At 43.2% G+C, this 25,615-nt stretch overlaps 2 protein-coding genes and 1 long non-coding RNA gene across 8 annotated transcripts in view; 2 read left to right on the top strand and 1 right to left on the bottom strand.

Moving 5' to 3' along the window:
• Positions 1-12,379, bottom strand: part of PLN (phospholamban) — a 16,734-nt gene extending 4,355 nt beyond the window's left edge. Inside the window, exons 1-3 of one of the 5 annotated variants that reach the window (XR_014581495.1) lie at positions 10,389-12,379; positions 5,223-5,333; positions 299-3,098 (exon numbers count right to left, since the gene is read on the bottom strand). Coding sequence is in view for 1 of the 5 variants with exons in the window: in XM_083828756.1 (XP_083684882.1) it covers positions 3,130-3,288 (159 nt within the window). In the remaining 4 variants the exon portion in view is untranslated. Of the gene's footprint in view, positions 1-298; positions 3,412-5,222; positions 5,334-10,388 lie in introns of those variants that run through there. The other 4 variants (XR_014581497.1, XM_083828756.1, XR_014581494.1 and 1 more) reach the window with 4 other exon arrangements.
• The window catches only part of CEP85L (centrosomal protein 85L), a 149,479-nt gene that overhangs the window by 88,873 nt on the left and 34,991 nt on the right, over positions 1-25,615 (top strand). The gene's annotated exons all lie outside the window — the stretch shown is intronic.
• Positions 11,399-25,615, top strand: LOC310896453. Its single transcript, XR_014581507.1, has 2 exons — positions 11,399-11,618; positions 12,376-25,615. It is a non-coding gene; the product is annotated as an uncharacterized lncRNA (long non-coding RNA).

Below are 25,615 nucleotides of genomic sequence, written 5' to 3'. Positions count from 1 at the left end.
ACTGGTGGATTTATCAACATCTGCTGAAGACCTGGCTGAGAAGATGTATCTTTAAATCCAATGTATTTTTTTGTTCCTGATCCAAACCTTTCCCAGTATAAAGCTGCCACAGATGTTTGCCATTTAAATCACTGAACCATTTTTTGATTTGATTTTTATTTCTTATTTTTTGAGAAGAGTAATACAGTATTGCCTGTTCAGCTTTCTTTATTCACTACCAGTGTGTAAGACAAAGTAGCAAAATTACATAACGTTGGGTGGAGCAGAACAGAGAAAAGAAAACTTAATCCAAGCCACCTGCTGTGTGTGGAATTTTTATTATGGCTCATAAAAGTATTGAACTTATTGCTTACACTTCCATAAAATTCACCACTACTATGTGTAGTAGTTGGTGAGTGAAAATTAAGTATGTGTAAGTGATTTGGACATAGCAAAATATGCAAGATTTCTGTTGAAAACCAAAACAGAATAAACAGAGGTATAAAGAATCAGAAAGCTTTGTGATAACTAGTTCTTTTTCACATCATTTTAATTTATAAGTAGATAATAGGATGGATACTTTCTTATAAACTTAATTGTATTTGAATATCTTATTTTATGCATTAATATATTTTCAAACAGTCATTTTAATAAATAAACATACAGTAGATGCTAGTTGTAAAGCTCTTACAAGTATACAAAGAAGAATACTATGTACAAAAGGTTTTATCTCTGGGTTTGGTTGACATTTTGTGATGTAGAGCGTGGTAGCAGTTTTTCATATCAGTAGAACCCCGAGACAGAAATGAACCTTATGGTACATGCAATCTATCTGCGTTACTGAAAAATAACAGCAGGACTTCCAGCTTATTTATATCCTGGCTTTGTTATTGGTTATTTATTGTTTTTAAATAAATAATGGATTTTCAGGTACATAAGAGAGATGTGGGTATTTTATTTTTTTTGTGGGGTGTTGTGCTTTCTTTATTCTTAGCAATGCTTTGCTTTGACTTCCATATGTTACTGGCTTCTGGAGCCTATAATTCCAACATATTCTTAAAATGTATGTGTTGATATTTTACTCTTAGCACCTTTCCTTTTCAGGGAGTTTTCAGTACTATAAAACTGTTAGATTATTTCCAGTACAAGTTTCTTGAACCGCTACCAAAGCAAACTAAAGCTAGAAACCCTGCCCATCACAAAAATAAAGCTTTAAAAAGAGAAGAAAGTAACTTTATTTATGATGGTTATTAGGTTATTATTTTCCCCGCAGAAGTAGTACACTACGTCCGTGAACTTTCTTAAAAAGTAGTAATAGGGAAAGTACGCGTACAAAAATCTCATGCATTTGTGGGAGCGGTCAGAAGGCGTGAAACAGGAATTGAGATTTATATTGACAGTTGTAGTCAGTAATGCTGATAGATTAACTTGAAATGGGGTGCCTGTGTTGCTGGTTTCATCAGTGCTTGCCTTAATCCTCATACAAGTAACTAATTAACTAACTTTAGCGATTAACCTTATTTCAGAGATCTGCTCTCAGCATATCTATTTGCTAGTTGGGATGTGCATCACCACTGGGCTTTCATTACATCCAGTATAGATTTTTTTCAAAGATTTCTTCTCTTCCTGCTCAGCTGTTCATTGTCAACCTTGATTTAGGTAATGTTAAGTCTTAAAGGCAGAATACGAGATTAAGGTAAACTTGATATTTTGTATTTATCAATGGGATTGCTTGCATGAGGTGGTATAGAAAGATTCCTGTTGAAAGTAGATGTCTGTCTGACCTCTGTCTGTGGATTCTTGAGCTTTCTTTATATTTGAAAATTGTGTAAAGTTTCTAGAAATTTACCTTAACACCAGCAACACACCGGATGGTTGGAAGTGTGCTCAGGCTTATTACCAATAACTACTGGAGCAGAAACTTCATCTTTTGTGTTTAGACTGTGGTTTACATACTGAAGAGATTTTTCTGCAATGCTTTCCTTCCTGTGCATAATGATATTTATCATTTATCTTAGGAAAATGCTTGTTTGTTCTCTAAGGGGTGTTTGCAGTTGAGGATGGTGGTGTTACTTGGATTTTTATGGTATACCCCAGTCACAGTAGTAAGGGTAACCTAAACCTTTTGCTTTACCGCATCAAATATAAGCCACCTAGAATGACATTGGCAAATATCAAGCTTTTTTGTAGTTTTAAACTAAGGCAATTACTGCATACGTTACATCAGGCCATAATAAACTTGTCTGAAGCCAAGTATTCAGAACTTGGAGAACTATTTTTGATTTTTCAGTTGTGCCAATTGTTATGTCAGTTACAGAAAATGAAATCTTTGATACCAGTATGGTAGTGTCAATATTTCTGTAAAAACATAGTGAAAGATCTTTCCAGATGTCTTTTAAACCTGGAAGCTTGTATCTAGTGAAAGTGCAACAGTGATAAATATTGTGAGTGGAGTTGCCTTTTTTTCAGATCCAAGTTGTGTGTGTGTATATATACATATATATAAGATCCCGTAAATAGGGAGAAAAGCATTTGAAGTAATGTAATCTGGGTTAGAAGGTATTTTTCTTTTACTCTCATTCTCCTAAAAACGCTAGAGCAATTTGAATGCCTTCAGTCGGTAACGCAAAGGTGCAGCATCTTGGAGTAAGCAGAGCAGAAATGCTCCCGGTCTGTGCTGTGATCTGTGGGCCTGCAGCTCTGCTTTGGGCAGACAGCGGCCGCATTGGGAACAGGCCCCGTGACTTACGGGCTTTCAGAGAAACGTAAAGACACTCAGCCCTGAAAAAGTGCAGTTGCTGTTTGCGTGTACTGGCTAAACCACCAGGAGCTGGCTGAAGCACGGAGAAACTTACCAGCAGTAAGGAGAGGCAGTGCTTTACACCAGTCACAAAAGACAGCTCTTGCCCGAGACAGGTAAATTAGGTCATGCACAGCTGTGTAACACAGGCTCTAGACACCGTTCTGCACAGAAGTGTGTTTTTAATACATGTAGCAGGTGGTAAGAGAATAGCGCGGCGGTTGGCATACAGCTTTAGTCCAAGTGCTAGCCCCTCTCCCAAGAGGATCCTTGCATTGGGATTGGAGGTGGAGGTCTCTCTTCCCTTTGGGTGGCTTTCCTAGAGGACAGTGCAGAGAAGTGCTGGAACTTCAGAGGAGCATCACAATGATACAGATCAGCAAGAGGCAAATTAGAATCAGGCAGAAATTCACAAAGAGCTCCTGGAGCCTTTGGCGTGCTTGTGGGTTGACCTCAATAGTTGAGGCTCTCCTCAGAGCGGAGCGGGTTATGTATTGGACCTTCTCCATGGCAACAAGAAAGCAGAGGGCACAAGTCAGAGGTTTTAGGAGTGCAGGAAAGAAGAGAAGTTGTCAGGAACAGTGCAAAGTGCCTATTATCTTCTCTTTTTGTTTTAGACAGCCTTTGTGGAGCTGGGAAAGCAGGAAAGTGAAGAGTTAGAAACGCAGAAGTAAAGTGCTTTGATAAGTGCAAACGGAGATTGTTTTAAAGCCCTAAGAAGCCCAAAATAAATAGGTTGCCTTCACAGTGGTTTTATTTTAAAATGGGATTTTGACAATTCTATTTTCCAGGTTCAGGTTTGTGCTGTAGTGTGCTTCTCCTCCCGGAGGCTACTGAGCACCTGCTTTTTGGCAGGGGCGATGAATTGTAAAGCGGAAACCATGGAAATGCGAGACTTAGGATCTAACGCCACGATCTGGGTAATCTTTCCATCCCTCACAGGCTGCGAAAAGGCCAGGGCTGACCTCCCCCCGCTCTCCCCCCACTGGTACCGGTTGAAGCACACCTGACAGCCTGGTGGCGTGGCGGGAGGCCCAGGCCTCGCGGCCAGGAGGCCTGGCTCTGGCTGCTGGCTGTCAGGGCCCTGCGCGGGCCGTCTGGCTTCCCAGCCCCTTATTTTGGAAGGGAGGGAAATAAATCTAGTTGATGCGTTGCCATTCCAAGTCAAAATGCTTTATGGTGTGTAACTAAAAGCTATGCATCACAGAGGCAAGGAATTTTAGTATATTTCTCGTCAGACAAAACAGAATAAGGACTGAAATGTTTTTCTCTACATGTGGCACCACGCGTTACAAAGGTCAGGCACACAGGCAGAGGGCTGCTATGAGGGACAAAATAAAGCATGTGTATAACTTTGTCCCATAAGCGAGCGTGTTTTATTTCAAGGAAATTGTCTCCCTTGTGATGGCAGATGGCCATGGGGTGTCAGTTGTCTTAAAACTCCTGGCACACAGCTGGGGTGTAAAACCCTCCTCTGTGAGCCTTGCGTGGCGAGGGGCTGACCGTGTGTGCTTGCTCTGCTCAGAGCAAAGGGTGTTCTTCAGGTGTGGTGTCAATGTCAGGAATTACTTCCTAAGATGACGATGGTATATGCATCTCTCAAACTTCGCTCTGAAAGCTGAGCTTGCCCCTGAGTGTTTTATGAGTGTGTATCGTGATACACAAGGCCTCTCTTTTTTTGGCAAGAAATGATACCTATGCCTGTCTTCCTATCTGTTCGTATATGTCAGATAAAGGAAAACAACTGCTTAGGTGTCCTGCTGCATAAATTATGTGAATCCTGACTGAGTCAGAGACACTGTTGTCCATGGATTTGTCTGTAGATATGCCTAAAATGGAAGAACCTTAAAATGAAACAAAAAGTGTCTTTCAGATGGGGCATGGTAGAGGACCACTAAGGGATTTTGTTTGAGATTTTGTTGATTTAAGTTTGATTGGAGCAGGGTTGGGTCGGAGCTGCACGTACGCACACCAAGACCGTTTCTGTGGGCCCTGTTGGATGGCCTGCAGTCTTGTGAGCCATCAGTGGTGAGGAGAGGCAGGAGATGTCTTGGGGAGGACAAGAAGTGCTCTTGCCTGGGGGGAAGCATGTAGTCGGCATGCTCAGTTGAGCTGTCAGGCTGGTGTTAGCTATTTAAACATGTGCTACCAGCCCAGCAATACAGAGGGACTTTTTTTAAAAATGGAAGGTGGTAATATGTTAAAGCATATACAATTTATGGCTAGAAATATGCATAGAGAAGGGACCAGGAAAGGTCAAAATACAGTAACTTGGTTTTCTTAACAGTTTGTGTGGGTTTGGAAGTTTTTAAAACACCTCCATGTCACCTTACCTACTAAGCCTATCTGTGGGAGTTTTCCTGTAAGCAAAGGAAGCAAATTCTGCCCATGTTTCAACAAGTTTTAATTTACAAGTGCATGGTTTCAAGTAATAAACACATACCTGGCTTGTTAGTCCTCCATGACGCTGTCACCCACCTAAAGTGTGCATAAACGGAAGCAGGGTCAGTAACACAGCTGCAGCTGGGTGGCTAGCAAGGTCAAAACGGACAGCCTGAAAAACAATTACACTGAAGTGAAGGGCGGTCATTGCCACAGGTAGGAGCTGTTCTCCTCTTTAGTCCCCTGACTGTGTTTTAGGTCAGTGTTAAGTAGTATTATGCGTATACAAACCACTTGTTGAAAGGAAAGTGCACCAAAAGGGCAAGTTGCATTTGACTTTTTAATGTCAAACAGTGTTGTGCTCAGGTGTGACAAGGCCAGAAGGGAGGCTGTTGGCTCTACAGCTGCGTTTAATCCAGCATCGCTGATGGATGTGAAAGACCTGCTGTATGCCCAGGGCAGCTCCCCAGGCTCACCCCATACGTTTCCCTGTTAGGGGATCCCCTACGCCCAGCGCCACAGGGTGAGTCACCGATCACAGTTACTGCTTCCATCGTCGCTGGCATGTGGCTGTTTCCCAGGTTCGTATTAGGCTATTTTAAACTTTGTTTCTGGGTGTCCTTCACCATGAGAGGAGATCTGTGGCTAAAGTGAAAACTGTGGGCCACACTCATTTGTGGTGCAACTGCATTGACTCCATTGAAGTCACACGGGATAAATTTGGCTCCTTTGGAAATGCCACAGCAATTTTAGACACAGCCTGTTTCCTGTCATATGTTTACTAAATGCAGCAGTGATATCAGTGGAATAGGAGAGGTTTGACATATTTGATTTGTTGCTGTCCCATACGACCAAATTAAGCCCTGAAAAGGTATTGTTTAAAAGTAGTATTGTGTAATAGTATATCTCATAGATTTTTGCAATGAAATGTCCTCAAAAAACAGCAATTCAGTCTCATCAGCTGAAGATAGGTCTCTCAATAACCATAAGCATAATGATGCAAAAAAGTACCATCAAGTTCTGCGATCCTTGGTCTAGGACATGTTCAGAACTGTTAACAAAAATTACCTGGCGTAAGAAATTGCTCTCTGTGTTTGTATGAGCAGTATGATGCCCCTAGGTAGGAAGGTTTATTGCGTGTTCAGAGGAGATGCACTTAAAGATTTGTGTGCATGGTGCTAAAGTGAAGAAGAAACGCTGTGAGTTGAGTTGAATCTGGAGCCTTTTGTCCCAATTGTCTGTGGGTTGTGTGGACCCCCCCGGGGAGGAGATGTAGCAGAGGGTTAAAGCTCTGCCAGAGCCTGCAGTTAATGTGTAGGCATGCTCATCGTCTTTGCTAGCTTCCTACCTTAATGTATATATCTTATTTCAAGTTGTGTTGCTTTGTTTTGAGCCCTGCCATAAAATGCCTCCTCCCTGGCTGTGTGGATTCATTTCGGCTGGAGCATCTCAAGTCTGAAAATTGTCTGCTTCTGTGTGAGGAAGATGAGGGCTGAGAAGGGAGTGAAGAAGGAGGCCGTCTGAATTGGCTCTCTAGTCTCAATTTAGTTCAGTGGATAAAAGCTTCCGTCAATAAAACAGAAGTTGCTTACAGGTTTTCAAGTACAGAAGTGATATGCAAAGGTATACTACTTTTTTTCTTGTAAAAGGAACGAAACTGTTTGGAGGTGACTTGCTGGGTTTTACCCCAGCAGCTGGGTTTGTATTTATCTACACTAAGGGTGCAGAATTGGTTCCCATTCTGATTCTAGGCTGAGAGTGGCACTAGGCAGTTGTACCAGGGAAGAAATGTTAGCCAATTCAACAGCCTGACTGCAGAGAACAGAAAACTGAGATATATATAGATATATATGTATATACTTTCATGTTAAGAAAACGTGAAAGGGGCTGAAGATCAAAAACAGAGATGGGGATGGGTGAAGGCCCGAATGCAGAAAATAGTGCAGGAGAGGACAGACCGAGGGAGGAAAGTAGAAAAATGAGCAAAGGAAGAGTGGGGGAGTGTGGAAAAAGAGCAAGGATTGTGTGAGGGGAAACAGAAAACCGCAGCTGGAGTACATTAAGTCAGCGAAGAGCGCTGGAGGCTGACTTGTGAGATATGTTGTCATTTTTTCAATTGCATGTGGAAAACTTTGCTTTGGGATGGGGTAACAACAATTCAGCTTGTAGATTTCGGGAAGTGCTGGTAACAGGAAAAGCAAACCCATCCTTTTTCTCTTTGTTTTAAAGTCTGTTTTGTACTGAAGTGTCAGTGTTTTGCATGTTTAGGAAAGGATGGGGAAAGCTCACACTTTAAAAGCAACAGTTTAGATTCATTTTTTTCCCTTCTTACTAATTCTTTCCTTTTCCAATCTTCATTGGACTAGTTTTGATGTTCTCCATATTCTCGAAGTGAGATCACCAGTTAGTAAGAGCCTTTATCTGTAGTTCAAGTCCATGAGAAAAAAAAAGGTGTGGATATCAAGTATTTAAACTGATGAACACTTGAACATACCAAGCCTGGCATTTTGGTTTTGGGAGTTATCCACATACCTCAGGACTAACTGTGACTTTTATCTCTGTGTTGGTCCATTAAAGTAGTCTGGAAGCTAAAGCTTTTGGCTCGTTTTTAACTCTGGGTTAAATTCCCTGCAACTGCTGCAGAGCAGCACGGTGGGATCTTGGGCGAGTGCCTCAGCTCTCCACACTCATCTGCTCCCCTATTAAAAATAGGATGTGTAATGCCACGCACGTTTTCTAACCTGTTAGTATGATTTACCTATTGCACAGTAACTTTTCTATGGGGGAATAAACTCCTTCTTCCACTACACATGCCAAGTATTTAAAACCGTGTAGTTTCAAGGGGGGTATTAGCTTCTGGTGGTACCTCTGACATTACTGTTACTAGGAAATGTGGTAGGTGCAATTTGAACTGAAGTGAAAATTGGAATGCATCTAATGTGTATAAAAGGAACAAGTGGAAGGGGGTTCTGAGAGTTGTTTTTCTTTGTGTTTTTACCTTTTTCAGCAGCTCAGGGGACAAAGACATGGCATTGATTGAAAGAAGAAAATAGTAGGTAAATTCAAGTTCTGGGAAATAACTCCATGCCAGGAAAGTCCTCTTAAGAGGACTCAGTCTCTAGAAGGCAAAAGCAGTTTTCCAGTTTCTGATAGTCTAGGGATCATAACGTAACTTTCCTGTGGGGCTTTTTGTTTCTCAGTTGCAGTGCTTTTCTAATGCTAGTTCAAACTATTCTTACAGCACATAAAAAGACACACTTGTTCCTGTGTAGGTGTATCCCATACATTTTTGTTTGCTGAAAAATTCACTAAAAATCCCAGATTATGAACTGATTTTAGTGATTTTTTTGTGTTACACAACAAAGAGTCTATATCTCTAACCTTTTTGAAGGATAAGAATTAAATGCAATTTTTTAAAAATAGAAATGTGATACATACATAAACCAGGTCTCACAGAGCACTAATAATATAGTTGTCTTCATCCCCATGTGGCAAAAGGGAGGGCATTATTTGCTACAGCCTAAATGCAGTATTTCACATCTGATTCATCACAATTGTCACCCGCTATGTAGCGCGCACTTATGTCACGACTGTTGGCTGTTGTTACTCAGTTTTGGATGTCTGTAGCGTGGGATGTTACCAGCGTGAAACTTTCGGCTTTAACTTAACAGCTGAGCTACCCTGTTGCCCAATTTAAAGCAACTCTCTCCGGTGCAGTGATAGGATTTAGGGGGAGGTGGATGGGAATCTAACCCTGGGTAGCTACAGGTGTGTGCCAGGAAGAGCTGCGGCAAGCAGAGAAGTTTCTGTGCGTGTGCGTGCATGAGCTGCGTGGTATTACAGGTGTGTGTACGCAGCGTGTATGCTAGAGGGAAGGCACTCCGACAGAATAAATCCAAGCTCTTCTCTTCACTTGAAAATGCATTTTAAGTGACTTTCGGCTTGAAAAAAACATTTGTGTCTGTCAGAATCTTCCCACTGGTTGTAGGCTTTGGCTCGGAGGCACTGAGGGGCTAAAGCACTGCTCCAGCCTGCCGGGAGCAGCTTCCCCAGCGTGGTAGCAGATCGCTTGGCTTTGGAGCACCCGGGTGCTTCCCGTAGCTGCCTGCTACAGACCGGTCCTGGGGTGCTGAGCACCAGGTCTGTGCTCTTACCTGGTGCCTGCCGGTCAGTTTGGGGGAAAGGAACTGGGGGTTGTGTGTTCAGTAACAGGGAAACCCTGCCTCACAGCGTGAGTGAGTGGGTTGCCTGTCTTCTAGGAGCAGAACCTTAACGATGTGGGAGAGGGGGGAGCAGCAGCTCTAAGGAGAAATTCCCTAGAGTGTACACCTGCATTTCCATGAATCACATTCCTCTTAAAAATAATCGTATATCCAAATATTAAAATATCCTTTATGTGGTGTGTTTCTGTGTCTTTGTTGTTCGCACGGATTTTAAAGCTAAGGTATTTGGTTGCACAGTGTCTACGCACTTCCCTTAGTTGGGATTAAATGGATTACTTTCTGCATTAAAAATGTGATGTTACAAATCCTAGCGATTATTTTACTTGCTATTAGAGGCATTCTAGGACAAAACTGGCAGTTACAATGACCAGAAGGAGAAAAGAAACCCTTAAAGGAATTCACAGCAATAATACTGTATGAATTCAGTAGCCAGAATGGAAATCCGAGTAACACGGTACAACTACAGTTCCATTACTGCTGTAAACCACGTGAATTTTTTAGTTAAGGGTACTTTTTCACCATACAGCACAAAAAGGGTAGCGCTCTCAACGTGCTCCGTCAGCAAGGCGCTGCTCCGAGTTACGTGGGGAAGGAGCTTTACCTTCGTGGGGCAGTGGAACAGGCAGCTCTGGGGACGCACGTGTCTGCAAAACTGTAAGTGAATTACTCCTGGTGGGTCTCGTATTTAAACAAAAATAACCAAGCAGGTTAAAAGGAGGGACAAAGGTCAGAGGAGAATGATGAAAGCTGCTCGCTTCTGCTGTGATGTTGCCTGTATAAATCATCTACCTGAGGACAGTTAGTGTCCCACAGCACGTAGGAAATCTCAGATGTTTAAACACAGCGTTACCCTTGTGACGCAGAGCTGTGATGCCTAAGTTTCCGTATTTTTAATGGAGATGTAGAACTGGCTGTTAATTCGAGGAGAGGAGTTGATTTAGAAGACTACTGCTAGGGTGCCTCGCTGCGAGCCTTAAAAGCATCAAAGAAAAGAGGTTGCTTACCTCCGCTGCCGAGTGCTGGGAGCTGGGCAGCAGCCTGCTCCGGGCTGCGGGAGCCGCCTGCAGATCTGGCAACTTGTCCGAGTCTGCGACCAAGTGGTGGGAACAATTGAAGTCGGCCGAGGGGAAGAAATAACGCAAGTTTCAGAGGCAGGGCTCCCGGTGTCATTCAGCAGCGCAGAAGTTGTGATTGGTCCCGTTTCTGCCTTCTGACACCGGAGGTTGCTGCTCTCCGCTCGCTCCCAGCAGCAGCGCGTTAAAACCTTGGCAGCGCCTTCCCTCCCGTGCGGGAGCAGCCGTGAGGTTTCCCACCTTCGGGGAAAGGAGCGAGCCGCGATTCACACGCGCTTCTTCAGGGCGAGAACTTCCACAGGAATTCCTTCGGAGGGCTCTTGTGCTGCTTTCGCTACAGCGGTCCTAATGTTTCTCCCTGACAAAAACCCAAACCCCTAGTAGTGTGGGTGATTGCATTTGGCACAGCGTTCGGACTTGGAGGGATGTTCTTTTGTACCAGGGGTTTCTTAAACTAGGCTCTTCGTATTCCTAGGCTTGGCAGTACTGTTACACAGCTGGCATTCAATTTACAGCGTGTGATGTGAGTTGTGCACAGCAGCTTTCTTCTGACAGTGCTATTTTGCTGTGTTTCACACCTCTTCCACCCTTTCAAGTTAATTTCTAGGTCAGGGTTTTTTTTCTTCCAAATAAAATCCAACACATATCAGTTCATTTCCCAAGTTAATCCTTCCTGTATAACGTGAAGTGTTTTACTTTTCCTATAAAACCACCCCCACCCCCGACACCCTTCTCGGGGTGGAAACCACGCGAGTGATTTTTAAGAACCTCTCCTGCTTCTTTGGGTAGCGGCGGCAGCTGGACGCTGCCGCTTTGCACCTTACCCCCTGCGGGGAAAAGCCAGGTGTGACCCCAGCACCCGTATCCCACGCTTGTGAGAAGGTTTGGCCTCCGGTTGCAGGGGCTGCCCACGAGGAGTAGGCTTCGTGCCTCCGGGAAGTGGAGGATTTACTGGATGGGAAAGGACGAGGCTGCTGAGCGTGCGAGCATCCTGCGTCAGGCTCGGCGTGCAGATGCTCCCGGCAGCGTGAGCGTTTTCCTCATTTGGAAATGGCAGGCAAAAATACAGAAGCTGAGCCTAACTCTAAACACTTAGATCCAGTTTTGACAGTTACTGCCTAGCATAGGTTAGTGCTTGGTTTGAACAGGACACCAGACATGGTAGGTCGTTTTTTTCGGTTGGTTCATTTGTTTTTGTTTTTTTATTTTTTTATTTTTTTTCGTTCCCTAGAAGCTGTGCTATGATGCATGCTGCAAAGCAGGGACAAAAGTACTTGAGGACCTTGGAGGCGATGTGGTACCGCCTGGTTTCAAACCGAGCTCTATTTTGATTTTTCTAAATAAGGTTTAGCTCTTCTGCAAAATTGGCTATAATACAATTGAAGTTAGAAACTCAGTTTTAATATTATAAATCTGACTGCTTTCTATTATCCTTTAGTACCAGACCCAGGAAATTCAGGGTCACTTGTTTCAATTGAAAGTTAATTGAGTATCTCCGCAGTGAGGAGTGCTTGTTCCTTACCAGGGCAAAGGGTTTATGCCATTTACTTATAATGGCATTATTAACATTATAAATCTCTGACAGTCAAGCCAAGCGTATTTGGCCTTTTTACGAGGGAAGTTTCATGTTTTTATCACTTGCTGTCATCCAGCAAAAGTGTGGCTGTCGTTGCTGTGTTTGCTTTTTTGTAAATGTAATATGAAACTTGTACTGAAAGTGTTACACGTGAAATTCACATCTGTAGTTCGTTATTGAGGTCTCACACCCAGCCCTGCAGTAGCTGTAATGTCAGTTCCTCCCTTTTATCAAGTCATCCTAAAGTGATAATGTTCCTGAGTTACTCTTCCCCAATTTCTCACCTTTTTGTGTTAGTGAATTGGGCAGAGTCATCATTCTGGAGTTGTTGGTTTTTTTCAGATGAGATGCCCTAAAAGAATGGGGATTGTGCTGGCGAGCAGTTGACGAACAAGCCCCCGCAGCCACAGCTAGGTCTTCTTTTTAAAGAACGATACTTAAGTGGGCGAGGTAAGGCACCAACAAAAACAGCAGTACCTCATCAGAAACATAACTCGTGCCTTCCGTGCATGCCAGTTTCAGATACAAAACTGTACATCGAACGAGACTGGAAGCCGTTCGTCCAAGGACAACAAAACTCACACCCCCGTGAATGCGGCCGGCCTGTAGGGGTGTTGCTGGGGCACCTCTCTCCACGGGGTGGGCGGTGGGCGCTGGCATCGCTGTGCCCTGCGGCTCCCTCCTGGGTGAGCGGGTCCCAGCGCCCACGGGCATCGGAAAGGAAAAGCTTTAAAAAATGGAATCCATCCGCCTCGGAGGTTTTGGTCTGCTGTATTTTGTTCGGGGGAGCAAAAATGTGCAGCTGTTGCTTGCTTGACCTTAAATGGAGATGATCTGGGCTTTCTCCAGTGGGATTAGAGATCTGCCACCAGGGCATGTTTCTTCTCATAAATTTATTTAGAGATCTGGTTGATGTTTGGGATAATGTCCAAGAAGAGACGTGTTATACTGCAGCATACCAGCTCCTCTATTTAAATAATAATAAGACTTGTGTTCGGTAATAATTTCCTAGACTTCTTTTTTTTTTTTTTTTTTTTGCTGTCACGTGCTGGTTTTGAAAACATTGGCCACCTGTGTAATCGTGAGATGTCACTGTTTGGCCCATTGATAATCTGCATGGAAACGAACCATAACCCAAGCCCCGTTATTTATAAAAGCAAAGAAACCCAGCAGTAAGTCTGCGTACTCGGGTTACCGCAGTCCTTCCTAGGGCTGCTCCAGTTGTCCCTAATACTGAATCACATCTCTACAACATCATGCTGCCTCACGTTTGATTTTCAAATAACCAAAAGCGAAGAGAAGGGAGAAGCGGATGCTCCCGAAATGCACACCGGTTTCTGTGTGTAGCTGGGACAAAGGGGCAGGTTGTGGCATGAAAGCTGGGCACAGGAATGAAAACTTTCCTTTTGTAAACCAGTGTTTCCTGACCTGATTCTGAGATGCTTCCTGCAACATGTGTAGTTGCTGGTGGCCATTCAGGCATCCGCAGATGTGGCTTAGGAGGCACTTTTTGAGGTTTTCTGGTAAGGGAAAGGATCCAGCTAGTCTGTCCTTCAGTTAAATTTGTACTGCAGGCCTAGTTTGACTTAAAGGGAGATGTTTTCTTTCCTTTCTTTTAGAAATACAGGCAAAGTAGTGTTTTCAGCTGGTGCGAACAGTGCAGATTTACAGCAGGTAAGGAGATAGCCTAAGCAACTTGGAGATGCTCACGTTGCTCACACCTCTGAGTTCTCTTGCTTGAATTTGATAGCTTTATGACCCAAATGCTTCTGCTTTGCCTGATACATCCTTTAGCACTTATCTGACCTAGGTGATCTCACTCAGGCCTGGAGTCTCAGTCAGGTTCTGACAGTCTCTTAGGGATGTTTTCAGGATGCATGGGGACGAGGTTGCCTTTCTGAGACTGCAGATTTCACTGCTCCCATAAGCGGGGCTTACAGTCCCTTGTTAGCATTGTAGGAAGCAGCTCTGCTGAGAAATGTAGGCTTTGGCGTCGTGTTCTTCCCCTCTGGGACAAGAAGTATTTACTTTTCCTGAGCGCTGGACAGTCATTGAAGTAGGCTGATCTTCACGTTTTGTTCCTCATTATAAACAAGGTGGACTACCTTTCTGAAGCTGCAGCTTGTGAAGCATACCATTGCAAAGCGATTAAAATACCCGTACAAAATAAATGAAGAGAGAACTACAACTTGGGCTGAGATATTTCTCATTTGGGGAATGCCGAAGACTCTGGCAGGACTAGTTGCCTGATCTGTTACTGACCAAAGACATTTTCAGAAAGGTCAGCTTGAATGTTTTCATTTTAGTCAGTGTTACTGGCATGAACTTTTGACCATTAAAGCAGATCACGGAGCTCTGAAGCGTATCGTGCCTGTTTATTGTCTTCGGTGCTTTGGCCCAATGTTCGCAGAGGAGCAGGGGAACAAGAAATCTTGCCTGGCTCTTGATCTGAAAATCCACAATGGCCTTCCTCTTCCCACACCCCTGCAGAGAACTCTTCTTTCCCTTGGATTCAACAGAGCTAACGCGGACTTGACCTATGGAGATTTTTATTTTGCAGCAAGACATTGACAGCACAAAAAGCCACGCTCTTTCAAATACCTGCTTGCTTGAATATCAGTGAAAATAGGCTAAGGAAAGTCAAATCAGTAACTGGGATGGTAGCAGTTAATTGCAGTGGTGCAAAGTGCCTTCAAAATAGCAATGTGATACAGAATAGGAAGTTCAGTGCTCTTCATTGCAGCAGAATGATTTTCCTTTCTGTGAAATTCATGTGAGAGAGCTGTATTCTGGTGTTTACCAGTGTCCCCAATCGGTTAAGCTGGACGCTGTGCTTTAGGCGGTGCGCTGAGATCCTTATACCTAAGAAACGGTGTTGAGTGTCTTTGAGATAAACTGTTCTAGGAAGCACAGAGATTAGTTGTGTCATTTGACATGTTATGAGTGATGGATGAGCGGCGGGACAAAGGCATATGAAGGAGAGATAAGGTTGGAAGACCATGTTCCAGTTGCCAAGTGGTGCTGCTGGATTATCTCCACTTGAACAGCAACTGCAGGATGGAGGAGAAGCGACTGGGGTTTAGCCTCAGCTGCTGCGTGTCGTCACCTGCAGGCTGTCCGAACAGGGACGCGAGCTTTGCCTGAACGAAGGATTTGCCGGCAGCATTTCGGAGCTGAAGGATCCTCTGGTGAGGAATCCTGCAGGAACCACCCCCATGTAGTATGGAGGGGGAGCTTGTGGACCAGTGGCCTCAACTGCGTGTTCACCTGCCTCATCGGTGTCCTTGCCCACTGCCCATCCTTTTTTTTTTTTTTTTTTGAGAGCAGCTATATGTTAAAAGACTAGCATAATTACTGTGGTTTCTCTCATACCACCCAAAAATTCAGATCCCAAACTTACTGCTTTAGAATTTGAGGGAACAAATCTTCATATTTTTCTTTGTTCCATTGTACAATGTGCCAAAATAAAAACATTGTCCTACTCCTCTAGTTCAGACCACATATGAGTTCAAAGAACAGATTCTCCCCGTCTTGAAAATATTTTTCGGCTATGTATTTTGTTGCGGGCAGCTGCTTCCTGATGGAAATTGTTCTTACTCACTGGAGCGTGGAAATTTTGTCATGCGTAGTCCTGCAGGTCCTTTTGGCTGTCTGGCCACCAAGATGATGCAGAGAGCTTTTCTTCCTTGTTTTATGACTCTCTTCTTACAGTAGAAACTATTTGCTTTCCTCTTCCTGCGGCCTCTATGGAAAATGAATTTAGTCCTTTGTGGGGATTTGGTATAAAAGGCAGTGCTCCTCTATAAATTAAGAAATGAAAATTAAACAAAGGCGGTTCGATCTGAAACATGAATGTTGCCACCTTCTAGACAAGCCTCTTTCTGAGTTAAAATACAGTTGCCTAATCCATGTTATTTTGGGTTACTCTGGTGCTATTTTTAAAAGAAGAGACCAGAGTATATTTATAGTTTGGTATATTCTTGTAATAAACCGCAGCATTTACATTAAATTTGAAATTGTTCAGACTGCAGTAACTCCTGTGTAGATCAAGAAGTGTATGGATTAAGGCCATAGCATGTAATTTAATTAGTTTAATATTTTAGCTACCACTGTGAACAGAATATGAACATACTTGTTAAGGGAAGGGAAGGGAAAAAAGGGGAATACTTCACTGTCAAATAGTCTTTGAATATGCTTCCGGGGTTATATAGCTGAAAAACACAACTGCTTAAATATTGAATATGACTTTTTCAGTGTGTGACTGTAGTGCTGGTATCTGTGATCATGCTGGTAGCTGTTATCAGGGAGTATGTATGGGTTTTATTTTCGTGATTTAATGTTTTCATTTATTAAGTAGAGAAGTATTTAGAATTTAATCAAGACCACAGAAGCAGAAGTATGGAGAGTCTCCTGAGCTCCCCACAGAGCACTTGGGCTTCCTGGTGCTTCTTCCCACCCACGCAGGATTTTGCAGATTTCCATTCCTCTAAAATGCCTTAGTAATGACAGCGCAGAGAAGTACATCAAGAATTAAAAGAACCTTTTGAGTTTGACTACGGGGTAGAGTGTAGCTTAATGGAAATAAAGTGGACTAGAAATTAGAAAACAATGATTTTGAATCCCATCTATATTACCAGATCTGAGGATGTTTTCTTCGATTTCTTCCAAGACTGTAAGACAGCTATTTTGAGCCTGAGTCACAGAGGAACTAGATAAAGAGGTGCACATACAGCTTTGAAACAGCTCTTATTGAACCAGCTTTTAGTTCCCTCCAAATGCTTGGTGTTGGTGATGCGCTGTTAGTATATTAGGAAGGGTTTGCTGCAGATGCCCCACTTGTAGCAGAGTGGTCTCATCTCTACAGTGGGAGTTGTTTTCCCTTTCATTCTTCCTGTATTGAACACAAAAAGGTCACCAGGAGAGATGCTTCAGGCTGGTGTGTAGTGCAGCAGTGCAACGTTTTCAGCATTTTGAAAAATGTATTCAGAGCCTCTGAACCAGAAGATGCAACTTCGTCTTCATTTTGGCTCCAAGAATGTTCAGGATGGAGAGGACCTTGTTTTTCTTTTTAATTTGATCAAGTAATTCATTCAATGGGTGGTAGGTTTTTTTTTTTGTTTTTGTTTTTTAACGCAGGAATAATCTTTATTTGTATCAGTAAAACCAGTATTTTACTTAAAAAATTTGGTTTCCACAGTAGAGAATTTGCTGTGTTTTGGTACTTCTTGGTGAGCCTTGAAAAAATTGTCTTAGCTTTGATCTCAATGTCCTTTCTGTAAAATGAGACTCAGAAGGCTAGTTTCTTTTTAAGATACCTCGAGGACCTACAAGTGGGATGTACTAGTTGCTGGTGATGGAAGTGCTATTTATTTTTAGTGTGATCTTTCTCTGCTCTATTTCTGCTTATACTGAGGTTCTAGGGCTTTTCCCCCACCCTTCCCCGTGAATTTATCTCCTAAAGACAGAAAACACCTTCGCACACTGACACGGATGTTCAGATGCTCACTTACATCATACTGCTACTTTGGTAGGAGACAAGTGCGTTTCAAGTGCCCCTCATAAACTCAAGTGGAAAAGGTTCATAATTTGGACTGAAGCCAAACAGTTTAAAAATCCCACGCACAAACTACATGAATACCTTCTGTGCTCATGTGGTTCCAAATTCCACAGACAATCCTGCGTTAAACTGGCTGCGTTTCTTTCGTTTGTCAGCGGCGCAGGAGTTTCAGGCCAGAATCTTCAAACACCTGACTTCTGAGTTGCCAGGACCTGACTTTTCTGAAGCACAAAGCCTCTGTAATTCCTCCTAAAATCTGGGGGGAAAAAACAAAGCCAACGACAAACAGGCACATGGTGTTTCCATGTGTATTTTGTTGTTTGCCTTTTTTTTAGCTGATTTTTCAAAATTACGAGTCATTTTTGGTTGCATAATGATGTATGTGTGCTGTACGGTGATGGGGGTAGAATGATGCCCCTGAGCAATGGAAATCTTCTCGCAGTAGATCCACATGCTGTCCTGCTTGGTTTGCTGGCTGAATCACACGCAGTTCCTCCAAGCAAGAGTTCCTACAGTGGGGGCAGAAACTCGAGTATGCCTCTGATTTTCACATCTGCTGACGCTTTTTAAGGTAGCCACCATCAAAAGTAAATGAGTCCTGGACTCACGTTGTGCAGAGCTCCCAAATCCGTACACCTTATTAACTTTGCACCAGCCCGTTTCTTTGGAGAACTTGTTTTTATCTTCCCATCCCCGGTAAGGTGACTGTACTAAATCCAAGGTGACTTTACAAAATCCCCCACAAGCTGTTGCTTATAAAACATTCTTGTCTTTCTTTCTTCCTTTTTAAAATTTTTGTTCATGGTAATGAGAGCTGGAGAACAACACAAGTGGGTTTTGCAGGGCTTTTTTGGAGGTTGTTTCTCCTTAACTGTTCAGGTGTATCCACGTAAGAGGGAGCAGAAAGCAGTGTTACCACTACCTGATCGTTCCTTCCCCGTGTGCCGTCAGTCATAACAGGTACAGGCGCTGCACCTGCCAAACCTGAAAGGAAAGTGATTTGGCTGGACCCCGTTCTTTGTGCAAGTGCCCATTGAGACCAGGTCTGGATTGCTATTTTTAAGTAGTTTTTCTGTGTGTGTGCGCGTGTGTTTGTGTGAATACTTGGTTTTGTTTTCATATAAATATTTTGAGCATTTATGCTTTATTTTTGTGGGAATTTTTTGTTTGTGTTTAACCTCTGCTAAATCTGTTGAATGTTAAATCCATGGTTAATGTTTCTTTTAAAGACGTGAAAAGCTGAAACAAACAGTGCAGAAGAAGAGAGGCCCGGTTTTCTGGTCTGGAGGCTAACACCCTAAAGATCTTCCATCTGACAAATGGGGACTGTTGATGAAGGATTTGCCGAGGATCAGTTTTTCCCAAATGCCTACTCCTGCTTCACATTAAACTGAGGGGAGGACACCTCTCTTCTTTTGCATGTCTTGTCAAGAGAATCTGATGCTGTCTGCTTCTTACGGTGTTTTAAATTTTCTTTTCCAATTACTGCACAGCAAATAATCTTTTTTTCTCCCTCATATTTGCCCAAGTCACACGCCTTTCTCATCATCCTCTTGTCACAAAAGGGTCCCGTATGTTTCTGTGCAAGACTGGTGCCAGCTCCGCTCATCCTTGCGGAGTTGCCTGAAGGCTGGCAAAAATAGAAGCCTTTTTGCTTCTTTCTAGGTCACTTTTTGCATCCAGTCTTCTTTAGCAGTGAACAGGAATAATAACTAATGAATGAGCAATTAACACAGGCCCTCAAGAAGCTGATATTTGTAGATATCAGCAATGTATATTTAACAAAAAGGTTTTTATTAGTGGTCAGAACTTGGCTGAGGATGTCCGAGTGCAAATGTCCGAGATACTGTACTTTCAGGGATGTTTCCATTCACGATGGATTCATGACTTAAATTTTCTTCCCAACTATTCTTTTTTTTTTTCCTAATCTATTTCTGTCTTATTCATCCAGCCTGTAAAATCTTGCTGTGAAAAACGTATGCCCTACATTTGCACAGCACTTAAAAAAACGGGCATTTTGTTTTACCCTTTGATTAACTGTAGTCACTTTTTGGTCATGCTGCTTTCCAGGTCAGAATGGGAAACAAAGAAAATGGAATTTAACTATTTAACTTCAGTTTATTGTTTCCCAGAAAGCTTCAAGACAAAAAAAAAAAAGAAGGAAAAAAAAGGAAAAAAAAAAAAGAGATCATGGTTGTTATCCTTCTGGAAGCTCCCTTTCATCTTCTGATTTTTTATTTTTTTTTTTTAGTAGAGAACATTTGAATTTAAATGTAATGGGAAGATAAAACGCACACTTAATAAAACAAGTGCTTCTATACTTAGGAAAGACCCAATTGTTATCAGTGGAAAATTCCAGGCGCTGTTGCTTTTAACGTCACGTTAAGTGGCACCTAGAAGTGTTTTGTGTTCGTAACGTTTGCCAGAATATAAATGGAAAGGATTTCTGACAAAAATAATATTGGCGTTGTGCGGAGCGCGAAGGAATGTTATAACAACACACAAAAGCCAGGGGCGTGTAATGGTCGGTGGGAAGATAGGCGGCAGAGGGTGCCCCGTGCTCTGGTGAGCCCGGTGGTAGCTGCAGGTGCCCGAGACGAGGGGCGGTGGGGACGGCCGCGTGCTGGCACTTCACAGCCAGACCCTCCTCCCACATGTAGCAGCGGGCACCTGCGGGGATCCTGCCCGGCCCTCTGAGCTGATATTTCTTTCAGCTGCCTCGTTTGCTGCTGGAGGCTTTTCCCTAATACCCCTGCAGGTGCTAGGTGGGGCGAAACCTCCTCAGGCAGCGGCCGTCGCTGCAGCTGGCCCCCTGTGCTCGCTGCAGGTCGTGGCTGGTACCGTGGCGGTGTCACGGTGTCACGTAGCAGTGGTCTGTTCAGATTAGGAAACAGCCCTCCGCTGTGGGACAAGGCCATGAGGTCCCTAATACTCAGGTCATGTCTTGTCTGCAGCACGGCTTTCGTTTGGGAAGGGGCTTCAAACGGTCTGGGGAAAGCATGAGCGTGCTTTGTAACGCCCTGACTGACTGCAACGTCAGCGTGGATGCATCTGGTTCTACAGCGGCACACACACAAAAAAGGGGGGGTGATTGTCCTTTTCTGTTGTATCGCTTAGCCAATTTTGAGACTCCAAATGACCACCATCCAATTAGCCTTCTGCAAACGGGGATACCAGTTAGTGCATCTGTCGTGCTGGCTGGCTGTTCTTTGGAACGCCCTTGTGTAAAATCCATGCAGTTCAGCTCTGGCTGTGTATTTTTGTAAAATCAGCTCCTTCTTAAACGAGTTTTAATCTTGTTTTTCAGCCTGTGAGGTTGGTGCCTAACTGCCATTGTCCTGATGGGTCATCAAGTAAGGGTGGGCTTGCCCTTTAGGTCCTAAATTTTATTCATTGTAGCTCTTAAAATTTGCATCTTCTTTCAGCTGTTGGTGAGATGCTTTAGCTCCTTTTCCCTATCTTTTTAGTTTATTCTTTATTCTTCTGACACTCTTATCCCAAATTTCATTCATTCTGTATTCTCCTGATACTCTTATTCCAAATTTCATTCCACCAGTCCTGGTCCGATATGTATTCTCAGCCTGGGAAACAAAGTATTTGCAGGCTTCTTCTGTCTCTTCAGCCTATGTCCGTGGCGTTTAGCTCTTGATTCATAAATCAGTTTTTCTTAGCTTCCTAATATTAGGCTTGCTCTTCTTTGAACATGTTCTACTATTTCCGTGACTTTCTGGTGGTATGATGCCCAGGACTGAACGTGTTTTTCCAGCTGGGTTTATGCCAGAGCTATTTAAAGGTGCTGTTGTATTCCTTCCCTCTCCCCCTTTCTCCGTGACCTGACATATCGTATGTAGGCAGCCCAGACTTACATTGAGCTTGTTTTCAGGCAGGTTAAATTGTGAGCTGCTGGCGGGTCTATGCTCCCTGTTAGTCTGTGGTCCCTCTTATATTCATTACTTTGCAGCTTACATATCTATATAGAGTGTGTTTTGGATTTTTTTTCCAAGCTTTATTGATTTTTGGTACTTTTTTGATGTTGTATTTCACCGCTTCCTGTCGGTGTGATGCTAACCTAACTCTGATACATCTGTGTCTCTCAGTACCTCACAATTTAATGTTTCAACTCTGACTTCAATTATCTACTTCTCCTCGTTAAAAATTCCCCAAGGAGCACCGCATGTACCACTGATGGAGAAAGGATGCGAGGGCGTGACCAGACGTTCTCTCTCTCCTCCACGACTGCTTCAGGTTTGTAGAAGCATAGCAGGACGTGATGCAGCCAAGGTGCTACTGCCAAGAATTTTACGGATTGCATTAGACCGAGCAGAACCACTGTCTCCCTCCCCTAAATGGCAAAGATGGAGCAGAGAGGAGCAGTGAGTAGGTGGTGGTGAAGTACAGACACCACAAGTCAGGGTTTCTTAATTCAGACCACGGTCTTGTTTTTAGCCATCTGGGAGTCTGTTTGTTTTTGTGGCTGTTTTCTCTAGTGCATTTCGGCCAGGCACAGCGTCTTTCTGTAGAAGTGATTCCTTGCAGAAATAATTCCTTGCTTTGCTTTAAAGTGATTTCAGAGTTGGGGCTGACTCGACCGTTGCAGCCTCATCTCATTTCTGCTGCGCGAAAGTCCCGAGCCCTGCCTTGCTGTGCTGGCAAGAAGACGGATGGCCTTGCGGGGTTGCCTGAACTAAAGTTGTGTGCCGAAGCACTCCGCCTGATGTTGGGAGGAGGTCCGGATGGGGAGGAAGGGATGGGCGAATCCTTCTTCTCTTGCTGTGGGCCAGGAGCGGTGGCAGAGCTCATCAGCGACCACCGCGCTGGCTTCACAGATCTGATCCTTTTCCCATCACAGGGGAGGAGCGAGCAGGAGGCGTTTCTGCGATAGCAGCTTTGCTGCTGCCACATCCGCCTCTTCCAGTGAGCAGGGATGGATGGTGGCAGGCCCTCGGCCCTGAGGCACAGCCCATGGAAGAAGCCGCTTGCTTTCTGGTGGCCTTGGTTGCACCCGTTCGTTGCGGTGGGCAGGCTGTGGATGCCCAGAATTGTCTCTCTCCAGAACGGTGAATGCCTGCAAAATTCGCCAAGAGAGGACCGGGGCCTACAGAGTGGCTTTTACAGTAGTGTGGGGCAGCGCAAGCCGCTGGCCAAAAGGGATCGTTCGCTGAGCAGAACTTCTGGCTCTCTTCCAGCTGTTAGCAGTGGCCTGCAAAAGCTTTGCTGATGTAGTATAGACGGCACTAAATTACTTGAACTGCAGCTTTCAGGAAAAAAAATCTTTAGAATCCACTTTTTTTTTTTATATCGTTAGTTGTCATTTCGACATTTTCAGATTCCCCCTCTCCTCTGCGATAGGCCGTGTTACTAGGTGGAGCGGTGTGCTGCTCTGTGGGCTGAGACACTGAGCGGTTACAGGCAGAAGCCACAAGCATGTCTGGAGAAGATAATTTTAATTAGTGCAATTAAAATCCCAGCCGTTATTGGCCTAAATTACCCAAATGTTGTTATCCTCTAGTCCAGAGAAAAGTTATTTTCCCACTGTTAAGGAACGTGATGGAATCGGTCAGCAATGTGTGTTCCAGAAACAAATACTTGAGTATAGGCTAGCACAGCAAAGGCTTTTTTATTTTATTTTATTTTTTTCCCAGCAGCTAGCTGTGTCTCAGCAGTGACTTGAAGGCTTGCCAAGTCATGAAAGTCAAGGCCAGGACCTTGTCAAAAAAACAGCCTAGTGAGGACCTTTGGACGCTGCTGTGCAAAGGATACAGCTTTAACAGAGCAGATGTTCCTAGTCCAAGCTTGATACGCTTGGAAGAGGTGCCAGTCGACAAAAATAGTTGTATTTTCTAGGGTAGATGGGGCAGATGGAAAAGAATGCCGTCTGTTTCAAGCTAGTTCTTTTTGTGTGTGTGTGGTTTTTTTTCTCCATAATTGTGGAGGATTCAAGTTGAGTACTTGGAGTTGTGGATGGCTCACTGTATAGGAATCCAAAAAATGTATCTTGCTTCGTTATTTGGTTTGATTTCCTTAAGAGACAAAACACTCGAATGTAAGCGGACCACCTGTGTGTTCCACACCATTCGAAGCATCTAAAAAGTTTGGAAGTCAACACCACGTGCTCACAAATGAGTAAAGTGTCTTGTTATTCTGGGCAGCACTCAGAAGTATTTTTAGCTGTTTCTTTTTTTTTTTTTTTAATTGCTGAAACGTGATAACAGAAACAGATCTTTTGTTGTTGTTTTTGTCTGTTCAGAGTGATGACTTGAAGCACACGGGCAGTAGAGATAATGTAAAATAATGTTTTACGGGTTGTTGTACATGTATATCCAGCTGCCATATGCGCCGTAAGATTAGATATATTCCGAAGGCAAACCATCTTGATCAGCAGCTAAGGAGGCCTTACGTATTAGACTTTTTAAGAACTTAGGAGCATCTAATTGACAAAATGCTACTCAGTTCTTAACTTTGCAAAACGCGTTGCCTTGCTTTTCAGCACTCTTAATATTTCATTGACTTCTTGTGCAGTCATTTATTGTACTGAAGTTGAAGGCTTTCTTTTTAATTGTAGTGCAAACTGTTGAGCTTACTTAAAGCTAGCACATAGGCAATGTGCTTGCTTTGACGTATTTTGCTAGGAAACCACTGGTGGCTTCCAAAGTATTCTCAGTTATGATGGGTTCATATTTATATAACTGTATTGAGTCTCATCCCCTCTGTATCTCCTCTTAGTTGCTTTTCTGAAGAAGGTTTGTTTTTATTGTTCAGTCTTAAAAAACAAAATTTGCCTTGCTCGGTGAGTGGGATGATTTGGCTTTATAACGCCAGAGATCTCCTGTTTATCCTGTCAAACTCTTGTGGGTTGTTGATTTTTTTATTTTTTTTTGGTAGAGATGGGATTTCTGGCTCAGAGAAGTAGGGAAAATAGAGCAAGGATCTAATCCGACAGCATTTAGGACTGTTTCATTCTTGTTTACTGTACCCAGTGCTGCCGAGGTGGATATATAAAAACAATTAGCTATGGTGGGATGAAGCAAAGGAAGAATTTTCGTGACACCAAGTACAGTGATAGTGATGTTGTCACTTTATGCTGCAGGACATGGCATGTGTGACTAAGCGAGACTTTCCCTGGAGTAGTTTTGTGCTGGTGACTATTAATTCGACCAGTCACAAGTACAGCTGTCATACAGAACAATATGTGACAATCCTGAGGTATTCTGTAAGAACCGAAGACTTCTTTGAAGTTATCTGGTCTGGTTTCAGCAATGCAGACAAAATTAATTTGAGATTTGTAGATCTGTAAAGATAATGCATGTGTTTTACTTACAGGAGGAATCATGACTCGGTTAACTCATTTGTAGTAGATCTTAATCCATGCAGCACTTAGCTTTTCCTTTCCCCACCTCCCAGTAGAGTACGGTGCCATCTTCTTAGTTTCCCTGAGCAAGCGTAGGTTTAGTGGACTTAGTAGAAATGGCAGATGTGACAGGTTTTATTCCCACATCATTTTCAAACATAGACTATACTCCAGTAAGCAGTTGTATGAGACACCTTTTTTAGGCACGACGTTGAAGAGAATTTCCAAATGCCTTCAGTGTTTTTTATTGCTTGGGGGATGTAATCATGAATGGGCATAGGGCAAGAAATAGTAATCATAGCAACCAGTGAACCGTTTCAGGGTAAAGTTTGATTTTAATATTATTTCACATTTTACTTTTCCTCAAAATGATTCTATGAAAAGGAACTGTTTTTCATGTCAATATTGCCTTTTCGATAACATATAATGCTTAATATTGTCCAGCAAGGTACACAATCAGCCCTAAACCATCTACGTGCTGGATTCTGGATGTGTGTGTTGATTTTTTTTTTTTTCCTTTGTTTACAAATGACTGATAGTATTCCATTAGCTGTTTTGTTGTTGTTGTTGTTTGGTTGTCTGTTTTTCCTCAATAATTGACATTAAATGTTTAATGTGTAGAATTGGGGGGGGATTGGTTTCTTTTTTTTGTTTTAATCATTCCTAACTAATTATAC

Source organism: Anser anser (assembly GCF_964211835.1).
Source record: "Anser anser genome assembly, chromosome: 3".
In the NCBI taxonomy this organism is placed as follows: domain Eukaryota; kingdom Metazoa; phylum Chordata; class Aves; order Anseriformes; family Anatidae; genus Anser; species Anser anser.
This window is presented reverse-complemented; position numbering and strand designations above follow the sequence as displayed.